Below are 11,188 nucleotides of genomic sequence, written 5' to 3' on the forward strand. Positions count from 1 at the left end.
CCCAACCTGGTTGCCATTAAGGCAAATAATAAAAATTAAAGGGCCAGTCTACTAATGTACATAAAATAATTTACAATAAGATGTAAGCAGCAATATAAACACAGTGAACATGGTTTTTATACTGTATGCGACGCTGTCATCCCAGTAATATTACAAATTTGAGATTATTTTTAAAGCTTTCTCATATGATGCAATTTTGAACTGCTTTCACTTTTACTTCAATATAAACTGCCACTAGAGGGCATGCTCAGCCTACAAACATGAACATCTTTTTATACTACACATCAGTCTGACACTTGCCTTTCACATAGCTTTCTACTAACATCAACACCAAGGGTTGTTATAAAACTGTGTATATTAAAAATCAGTGTCTGTCATAAAAAGGGTGTTATGCCTGACGCTGCATGTGTACATTGCAGACAGAATATCTAATATGAGGTTTTACATGAACCTAGCACATTGGGCAAGTATGTAGGCTAATGTCTGGTATATACTGATAGGAGGAAGCAGATCTTCATACAAGATGTAAGTACTTCTTTGCACTGAAATATATTAGTGCAGGCACAAAGTAACAATTTCATTTATGCTAACATCACATAATGCTAACAGTACTCATGTGAAGGGGTGGGGGTGGGGTCTTGTGTGCCCTTTCTTTGGAATTTTCTAGATTTGCATTTTCAATGAACTCATTCTGTCATTGCACACCTTGGTGGGCGGAGCTTCCAGTTTCACAGTCTGGGAGGAATAGGTACAGCAAGAAAAAGTCACAGCAGAGCAGCATCACAGTCTCAAAAGAACTGGGTGTGGTGGGTGAAGGTGAACCCTGGAGACACACACACACATAGGCACACAGTGCACAAACAAGCACAGAGACTGATAGGTTCATAACAAAAGAGAGTGCTGATGAACCACAGCAGAGGGAGAGAAAAAGCAAGTGATGAAACACAGACTGCAGAAAAGGAAGTCTGATGAAGAAGGGAGAAGATTTGAAACTCGTGAAAAATTCACAGTTTCATGAAAAACTACTGCCACTCATGTGGTTCTGGAAACCAACCAGAGTATACAATCCAGTCTGAGTCCTAATTCAAATAATATGAAGAAATAATGATTAATAATGAATCGCAGAGAAACATAAGAAGATTAGTAGAAGAACATGACAATTAGTAAACAGGAAATGAGAGAAAATAAAGGTAGTGCAGTGTCAAGGAAACACACAGACAAGAAAAGGAGAAACACCCAGAACACAGTAAAGTAACTGAACAGGGAATTGTACTAAATGCTTAGCGTGTGTGTGTGTGTGTATACTGGTTGCATGGCTGTGGGGATGGAAACCTATTTACACACTCACATTGTGAATACCAGATGCTGTGCTAATATTTGGTATTTTGACATCTGATCAGCTTTAACACCAGAAAAATAGACATCTTCAGCATCCATTCCCAACTAGAACTGTACTGCGCTGAAGGTGGAAATGCTTTTGAATCAGCATATGGCACATTAAAATTTCACATTAAAAGTGAATCTTTTTATCTTAATGCTGAAGCTCTAATTCTTTTCTAAAGTAGCTGAAAAGGGAGCTGATAACAAACCCTCACAGCTCTACAATGTGTTAGTTCAGTGACAGAAGCGAGATGTTTTTCCCACCACAGAACCATGGGCTGAAATATACTTCTGTATCATTTTAGGAACATCTTGCACTTCCATATTTAGTTTGCAGGACTCATTTCTCAAAAAACACTGAGAAAGAAGAGATTAAAAAACCCCCACTATGATCTCTTTTTTTAAAAACTGCCCTAACTGGCAGATGCTCAAAGTAAAACAAGTTTTAAACTCAATATATGATGCATCTACAACAACGTTTGTAGAGTTACAACATCTCACTTGTAAGTCCAGTGTTACATTTACTGTTACCACTCTAAATGCCTCTGGGGCTGTTTAGCTGGGCCCATAAAACCACAGGTGGACAGTTTTGCTAAAACAGAGACGAACAGAGAGACTGACAGTGTCAGTACAATCCGCTGCTGCAGCTGAATCTTCAGCTCCTTGCCAAAGTCCTCAAGGTAAGAAGAGTTACTCATTTACTCACTTGCATAACATTTTCCAAGGACTCCTGATTCCTGCCACCGTGCTGTTCCTAAATCTACAAACCTTAAGTCAACACATTAAAATGCAAAAGGGCCTAAGAGAAAGTCTGAACAAACCACCAACCGTATGATGTTACACCTGGCTGTTTAGCTGTCGGAGTGTCTTGGTGACTTCTCCACGTGTCTCTTTGAACTTCTTCCCCAGCTCTGTCCTGATCATGGAGGTCTGCAGAAAAACAAAAGGGGCAGATTGAGTAGAAGTTGGTGTTTGTCCATTTCATTAGTCATGTCTTTCCATTGAGTTCACTTTAATTTAGTTCAGTCTCGGTTTTTATGTAGCTTTTGCTTGTACTGTACACACATCTGCTACACAAAACAGTTTTTGTTTTTTCTGACTTTTCTCAGTGCTTTTTCTGGCAATCTGAGAAGGAAGCATCATTCTTTAGTTGAAATGCTTATGAACATCTGACCATTGTAGCTGTTGTTTGGCTCATGAGGGTCACAGGCCAAAAAAAGATGAAAACCAGGGATTTTGACTATACCATCCATTATCCATAATGCTTATTCCTGAATAAGGTCACAGGGGGCTGGAGCCCATCCCAGCTGACATTGGGTAAGAGGCGGGGTACACCCTGGACAGTTTGCCAGTCCATCATAGGGCTGACACTTATAGACAGACAACCACACACACTCCTATGGGCAATTTAGAGTCACCAATTAACCTAAGCTGCATGTCTTTGGACTTAGGAGTACCCGGAGAGAACCCATGCCGGCACAGGGAGAACATGCAGCTGTGGCTCAGGGGGTAGAGTGGGTGGTCTCCTAACCGGAAGACTGGCAGATAGATCCCCTTTGAGTGTGTTGCAATGCATAGAAAGGTGCTATACAATATATAAGACCATTTACATGCAAACTCCACACAGAAAGGCATTTAGTTGGCCCAGGCTGAAACCCAGAACCTTCTTGCTGTGAGGTGACGGTGCTAACCATTGTGCCAGATTTTGACTATTACGGGACAATAAGACCCTTCACTGAAACAGATGGACTTCAGTTAGAATGGGATACACACACACACACACACACTCACTAACTCACATCAGACTGTGCACAAACCTGCAAGACTGATGAATGCTAGTATAGCCCTGAAGCCTCTGTGTGTGATGCTGCTGTCTGAAGTGAACTGAAGCACCATGGTTCTGTGGTAGGACAGCACAGGAGGGGGGGTACTGCCACCACACAGCACCGCTACACAAAACATGACAAAGTAACCTCTTATTGCAAGTATTGTTCCATTATTTTTGAATCTGAAAATAATGCGGGGACAGAAAGAAAGAGAAAGAAGGGATAAGGCATGTGCAAGAGAATTTGGGTTGATTTAGTTATGTCATCCAGTTCAGCCATCTGACCTATTTCTTCTGTTTCTTCCATATCTCCCAGGATGGTGAGGAAATCATACAAGCATCTGTCTGACTGCTCCAGCTCAAAATCCACAAAATCCAGCTGAAACATAACACAATAATTGACCTTTGGTTACTGATCAGTCTGTTACAAAACTTTGTGATAACATCACATTATCACAAGTGTTGGGCGGAAAGCTTCGTGCATCACCTTAACAACGTGATCCTGTGGAGCATAGACAACCCAGCGGAGGACACAGCTGTTGCTGTAGGATTGTGGGTAATTCGGACTTTGGACAACAATCTCATCTTCAACCAGAACAACTGCCCCGCATCCTGATTAGACACGCACACACACACACACACCAACCGCATACCACACGCAGATAGGCATGCCAAGCATCACTGCACTCATATGAGACAAACCAATTTAACACAAATACACCCACTTGTCCACACATTTACAACAAAAGGCAGGCTGGGTTCATCTTGGGTTCATTCAGCTATCAGCAAACATCTGTGTGTGTCTTGTGAAACTCATTATTCTTTCAGGGGACATTTGTCTACATAACTCCCAGGTTGCTAAGAGATCCACAATCAACAAACACAGCAGAGGGTGACACTATGTATAGTATGTATACTACATATACATTATGGGCACAGAGCAGGGTGTGTATCAGCCTGTGATATTGTACTGTATGTATAACTTGGTAATACAAACACAAGTGTACTGTAGCCTACTATATGTGCCTGTGTTTGTGTGTGTTGTGTATGTTGTATGGTCTGTTCCCCACCAGGAGAGTATCCCTGGACAACCCGATGCCTAATGACAAAGCCGCTTCCTGTTCTGTTAATGTCAGAGGAGAACAGAAGCGTTGCATTCTGGGATTGATTTAGAAATACATGGCTGTGTAGGACACTTCCACAGAATATCCCTGTAAAAACAAAGACAGGCAAAAATAACAAAGGAGGATCAAATATAGCACTGTATGAGCATATTCATATTCACTTTCTATCTGTAGTCTGTAGCCAATGCTCTTATTTGCAAACAACCCAAGGCAAGTCAGCATAATCCACACTTGGTAAAGAGCTACAGTATAGGACATTTTGTAGTTTTAGGGGGGAGTTTTGTGATAGAACTACTTCGTGACAATAAAATAAACTAAAATAAAAATAAATAAATAAATAAAAATAAACAGCCAGACACATTAACTGTGCCAAGCATCCAAAACTGCTGTCCGCAAATGAGGCTTTCAGGTTTGGTAACATTGTGTCTGTAATGAGATCTAAACCAAACTTAGTGCTCACTTACCAAATACCTGGCAATCTACACTCTTCCTCTATGAAATGTCATGCATGAGGTGAAGAACTTCAAATTTGCTACATAACACAAACTACAAAGTCAGCACACCATGATGTATGCAAAAAATTTTACTGACTGTGCACGTATTATATACCAAGTAAATCAATCAAACTCAAACTGATTGGTAACTGTATATTTTTCTCTTTGGAAAAACCCAGGTTAGTTGTTCCCCCGACTTCAGTCTTTGTGCTGCACATGCCCAGCTCTGTATTTAGGCTGCTATAAACCTCAGACATGAGGCAGAGCTCAATCTTCTTATTTCACTTTCTTAAAGAAAGCAAGCAACTCTATTTCCCAAAATGTTAAACTAGTCCTGTAACATAACCAACTTGGGTATTTCCACATGCCCAGAGTGATTCTGTGCCTTATAAATATTTACATGATTGGAAATGTTATCTCCTTCCTGTGGTCTATATGTATATGTGTGTTTAATACCCACCTACAGGCCTTTGGGTCTCCACTGAAACAGTGAGTCGATCGTAGCGACAGTAAGAGTCATTCTCCAGATCAAAATGCTCAAATTCCAACAGAATACTATAACCTTGAGGAACACTGATACTCCACACACAGAACCTGAAGACACACACACAGAACTTAAAAAGTTTCAAAGTGCTACTCAACTTTCACTTTACTCTGAAATATACACCTAATATTTCTTATGCAGGAGTTGAAAGCTAACTAGAAAAATGCATTTCCTGTCGAAAATGCATGTGGATGCTGAAATGCTGAAAGATTGTCCTGAAAATGCCTGAAATCAATTGCTGAAACAGCTGAAGGATGAGAAGAAATGGCTGAAGCTGTTTGTTGAAATAGTTGAGAAGAAATGGCTGAAGTTCTTTGTTGAATAATCTGAAGGATGAGATGCAATAAATACAAGTAGGAAGGTCCTTGAAGAGCTGAACATTTTGATACCTGAAGACCTGCGTTTCTAGCTGAAAGTATGCTGAACTTATTAAGATGTGAAAATATTCCCCACATTAGTCCCCACAAAGTAGGTAAAACAAGTAGGTGTGTGTGTGTGTGAGTGAGAGAGAGGGAGCGAGAGAGAGAAGTTATGAAGTTCCATGTCTCAATTGCACTGTATTTTATGGACCACCAGATGGCAATCCAGCACTATGTCATTGACTCAGCACTTTGAGCTCCCATTGACTTTTATTGTAAACAAAAAGCTGAATAAATTAAAAAGTATAAACGCTATAAAAAAGTTAAATACAAGCAGGAATTTCCTTGAACAGCTGAACAGGCAGATACCAGAATGGCCTGTATAGCTGAAAGTATGCCGGACTTATAAAGTGCCAAAAAATGGACAGAAGATCCCAGAATAATCAGAAGAACATAGTGTGGATGCTTTACAGCATCCACACAATTACCAACTTGGAAATCATGGACTCAGTAAGTACATGTGCATTTTTATGTCTCCATTTTTAGTACAGTCGTTTTACTGTATATTAAAAGAGAAAACAGACCTTTCTTTATACCAGAATGTTAAGGGTTGTCACTGTAATGATAATGGTCTTCTAGTGTTTGGCCCCAGGTACAGAAATTTGTCATCAGTTAGTTTCTCCCTCTCTGAAATGTCACTCACTCATTGTTGTTATAGTGATCACCGGGGAAGGCAGGATTTCTGATTATCCCCTCCCTGTCAGTTACAAGCCCATCTGTGACCCTGCAGAGTCCTAACACACACAGACGCACACACACACATTGTTGCATACATCAAAGAAGCATGTGCACATTATGAAATATAGATGATTAAAACTTGCTGTGATGACAAAAAAACAACTCACTTGATGAAGTCATTCCCAGCTTTTGCTCTTCAGCTAAAACAAACAGAAAAATGAAGAGGAAATTTTATTATTAACACCATTATGAAAATTGCAGGACCATTTCTATTCAGCATTAACCATTCTAAATGCTATGCACATGTTAAGATGTATTTATTACATATTAGCAATCTCAAAGTTAATATGAAACCTAAACAAGGTAAGAAATTTTAATAGCATTTTCAGTTGTGCAATAATAACAGCACATTTAAATACACACTAGGCAGAGAAGGACTTTTAGTTGTTACTGTGAGCTGTTGGCAAACCTGTTAAAATGGGTCCCAGAGAGAACCAAAAAGCACAAGAAACACAGGCCACAACAGTAGAACTGGCCTTTGCTGATCTGGCATCAGAGATAACCTTACAAAAAGAGCTGCAGGAGACTATTGAATAAATTGTCTCTTTTCAGTTAGAATTCACACAAGAACAGCAAGAATGTTTACAAGAAACAGCAGGAGGAGCTGGGAGAGGGAGGAAATTATTAAAATCTTATGGCAGAATGCATAAAGTAGAAAAGTTAAGAAAATCATAAAATGATTTGTGTGTGTTTTGTTTGAAATAATCATTAGTGAATGATTTGATTTGATTTATTCTTTCAAGCATGTAAAAACAGTTGATATGACACCACACATAATTTTACACATAATCCAATATCAATTTGTTTATACCTAGTACATGCTTGAATGGAGTAGGAAGAAGTCAGACTTATCCAGTCCTACCCCCTGACATCATCTTACATCATTGGTTTGCAACCAGTAAATGATTCACTTCTACCACACAAGTATTATGCTAAAAAAAAAATTTAAAAAATAATAACAGTGTTAACATTCTTACATAATTGCATTCTTAAATAATTATCTTATACACCACACAAGTAATACAAAGTGTACACCACACCCACAATTGTCCATGTAATTAATCATGTGTAAGAATAAAATGAGAAAGTATTGTATTGAAAAAGGTACAATTAGAAGGCATTGATAGTTTTCTGTAAGATCAGTGTGTAATTCTGATTGTTTAGTTAAACGCAATGATGGGATTCTTGGTATTTCAATCAGGGAGTTGGTCACAACTGGTCAAAAGCAGTCACAAGAAATACTGAACATTGACAAGTAAGCAATATGCAAATGAGTTGGATGGAATGACTAAGGACCAGAGTGTACTGGTTTATAAAAATTTCTCAGTACAGTAACATCTGAGGGTTTAAGGAGGTAGCTGCCTATAACTGAAGGTTGTTACTATTTGGGAGGTTTTGGGGTCTTATCCTGAATTAATAAGATGTGAGAGGGAGGTCTGCAGGAAACTCTGTTCGCAGGTTCATGGTAGTCAATTACTGAGTGAATATCTCCATCATGCAACCTAAAGCAGTGTTTGGAGCTTTAATATGTTTCAAATATGGCACCTTAGTGTGAGAGGTTAAGCTTTATTCCTATGTCCAGGGGTTAGCATATCATGGCCTTCATACAGAGTAAAAAAAAAACCCTGCATTTTCTCTCTCCCTCCTTTGTTTGTTGGACAGAGGTTTATGTTTAGGTCCACTCTCACTGCTCTTTTTAACTTTGTTTTTATCAACAGGCTTGTTTTTGGCAGAAAATCTCAAGTGAGCACACTGTACACTACTTGCCCAGCATCAAGTAGCGGATAGCCAAGGTTTGTGACTAGCTGATGACCACAGTGGAGCATTTAGCAGCTAAAGAGCCAGATATTTTTTCTCAGGAGCTGGTGGAGACCAAAAGTTAAGCCACCTGACAAAGTAAAAAAAGAAATGCTTTCCACACCAACTTCACATATTAAGGTGATAATGTTGCGTAAAAGATTTGTGTAAAATGAAAGGCCAATACTCCATTTAGTTTGTTCAAAGACAAACAGAAGTTCAAGAAAATGTAATTTGTTTATGTGTCAGATCAACAGACAGTGAAATCCTGACCTTAACCTAACCCCAACCCCAACACAACCCAGGCAGTCAATATTTTAAAAGCCATTCAACACATTAGAGTCACTTGAAAGTCAATTTATTCCTGCCCTGGATTATACAGGGTTATTCAAAAAGAATGAACCGATTTCATTACGCAATATTTTATTAAGCAAAAGTAATACAAAACTCCAGCCAAGTCGCAAGTATTCTACTCACAATCAACTTTTATTTCCTGTCTTACAAATGTTCAATGTGGCCACCACCTGCAGCATCGATGCGATAAGAGAATTCCTCCCAGGCGCATATTAGCATATCACAATCCACTGAGTTGATCGCTGTTGTTATTCAATGTTTAAGGTCATCAAGGTTAGTGGGTATCAAAACTTAGATAACTCCTCTTTCAAATGGTCACTGACTCATTCCATGATTCGATGCTTGTGTACTGAAGCAATGTGTAATGAAATCGGTTCATTCTTTTTGAATCACCCTGTACAATTAACCTGTGGTCATGTGATCAAGTATGGTTTTCAGAAACTATACCCTGACTAAATATGGGTTAAAAACCAACATAAATAATCATCATCTTGTGATGTGTTTATGAAGCATCATACTGGCTTCAGAGAAACAATCATCTTAGCTCAACCTTATCTTGACCTACCCTCTTGCAGTTTATGTTTGATCCATGGCAGCAGTAGCCTTACATCAGTGAACACCCCTGGAGATCCTCTTCTGGAAGGGGGGCGGATGCTGTTGTTTTTCCAGCTCCGACCACATCCCTTACCCCAAGAAGTTATGCCCAGTGCCACCCAGGGACCCCTGCCTGACCCTGCCAGACACACCAGAGGGCCCCCTGAATCCCCCTGGAGAGAGGATGAAGGAAGACATGAGTACAAACACAGCAACAATTATTCAAAGGTAAGTAATAATGACATGGAATGACTGGTTCATAATTCTTTAAATGAAGCATCACTGTTTTCATTAGTTCAGACTGTATTGTGCTATTGAACTAAATGGACTGCGCCCTAATGGAAAAAACAGGCAGATGTTTCTTTTGTTTTTCTACCTGGCAGGCATCTCTCCCTCCTCTCTCTGGTCCGGCACAAAGAACTGTCATGGCTGACCAAGATTGGACCGGCCTCTTATGCAGAACTGAACTGTGGACAGTCTGGAGAACATATTTACACTTGGATGGTTCCACCAAATTCAACTGGACCTCTCTCAGTATCGCAGGAAGGCGACCTTCTAGAAAACAAAAGCATAGATTAACAGCAGAATAAATTAAAACAAAACTTTAGTCTGCTTTAACAATATCTGGTGTGAGTGAGAAAACCACGTACTTTCCTTTATCCTGCCCCATCCACCCACAATGCAACTGGTTTGTGGAAGGATTTTCTCATCAGGCAAAGGTAAACATATTGGCTGGACACGGACCCCTGTTGTGAAAGTCACATATCAGCGACATAATACAATGAGATCTGTGTTAAGGTCACAGCATTATTTGACTAAACTAAACTAAGCTAATTGTCAGAATGGAAACCTGCCCAGTTGGATGTGTTGATCCAGCTCTACCAAGGCTATGTCATAGCTCATGGGCCAAGCATGATGGTAGTTCTCATGCACTGTGACAGTTTTGACACGAAACACTTGCTCCTCTTCATCATTCACTCTGCGGTCAAACTCTCCCACTGCCATGCTCACATTACTGAGAGACTCCCTGGGCAGAGGAGAAGAGTATTACATTCATGATAATCTAATATTCATACACTCAGAGGACAAAAAGAGGTACAGTATGTTAGAACAATACTTTGAGAGTGATGCAAAGCAGTGGGCAGCAGTCATTATCCAACGATCAGTCAGGATAGCCCCTCCACAGAAATGAGAGCCCTTGAGCCTTAGTGAAACCTGAGGGGGAAAAACATCAGCATTTACACACCTGTAATCAGCTATATACAGTACAGAGGAAAACCTCACACAGTGAAGAATCTGGATGTGATGTATTATTTGGAGCAAGTGTTTTTCTGTCAGGTCAGCACCACTGGGACTAGTGATGCTTTACTAATTAAAAAGATCATCATCATAACTTTTATCAGTCTAATGATAGTGTAATTAACTTCAACTGCAAGTCCCTCTCCTCTGTGCTATTACCTTGTAGAGGAGGAGAAGCTTGCATATCTCAGAGACCCCTGGGAGTTATACTGAGAGGAGGTTTAGGCACCAGCAGAGTTAGACAGGTTCCAGGGTAGAATCCAGACAAAAATTAGCACCGTCACCTCCTCTAGATTCAGGGTTGGACAAGGTGCCAACAGCTCCAACCCTTTAAAAATTCCACCATGTTATTGAAACAACAGCGAAAAAACTGACAGCCAGTGTGATGATGGCAGCAATTTATCAGGTCTGTCGATCTTGTAGTCTTTCAGATGATGTCTTCCTTCCACCCCCTGCAGTACGCCTACCTGCCCAACAGGGCCACCTCAGACGCCATCGCGGCTGCCCTCCACTATTCCCTTTTTCATCTGGAAAATGGAGACTCCTACATCAGAATACTTTTCACTGACTACAGCTCCACCTTCAACACAGTTGTCCCCCCCAAACTGTTCGCACTGGGT

The 11,188-nt window shown here is 40.1% G+C and overlaps 1 protein-coding gene across 8 annotated transcripts in view; it reads right to left on the reverse strand.

The window, feature by feature from the left end:
• The window catches only part of LOC109962594 (ovochymase-2), a 17,840-nt gene that overhangs the window by 2,391 nt on the left and 4,261 nt on the right, over positions 1-11,188 (reverse strand). For 2 of the 8 annotated variants that reach the window (XR_002275285.1, XR_002275286.1), the window contains exons 4-17: positions 10,387-10,484; positions 10,124-10,296; positions 9,920-10,015; positions 9,646-9,824; positions 9,241-9,442; positions 6,632-6,664; positions 6,430-6,520; positions 5,284-5,417; positions 4,276-4,416; positions 3,693-3,817; positions 3,491-3,584; positions 3,198-3,329; positions 2,209-2,310; positions 706-823 (exon numbers count right to left, since the gene is read on the reverse strand). Coding sequence is in view for 5 of the 8 variants with exons in the window: in XM_020604454.1 (XP_020460110.1) it covers positions 2,209-2,310; positions 3,198-3,329; positions 3,491-3,584; positions 3,693-3,817; positions 4,276-4,416; positions 5,284-5,417; positions 6,430-6,520; positions 6,632-6,664; positions 9,241-9,442; positions 9,646-9,824; positions 9,920-10,015; positions 10,124-10,296; positions 10,387-10,484 (1,600 nt within the window). In the remaining 3 variants the exon portion in view is untranslated. Of the gene's footprint in view, positions 1-705; positions 824-2,208; positions 2,311-3,197; positions 3,389-3,490; positions 3,585-3,692; positions 3,818-4,275; positions 4,417-5,283; positions 5,418-6,429; positions 6,521-6,631; positions 6,665-9,240; positions 9,443-9,645; positions 9,825-9,919; positions 10,016-10,123; positions 10,297-10,386; positions 10,485-11,188 lie in introns of those variants that run through there. The other 6 variants (XM_020604457.1, XM_020604456.1, XM_020604454.1 and 3 more) reach the window with 4 other exon arrangements.

This window comes from Monopterus albus, unplaced genomic scaffold (assembly GCF_001952655.1).
Source record: "Monopterus albus unplaced genomic scaffold, M_albus_1.0 scaffold65.1, whole genome shotgun sequence".
Classification (NCBI taxonomy): Eukaryota; Metazoa; Chordata; class Actinopteri; order Synbranchiformes; family Synbranchidae; genus Monopterus; species Monopterus albus.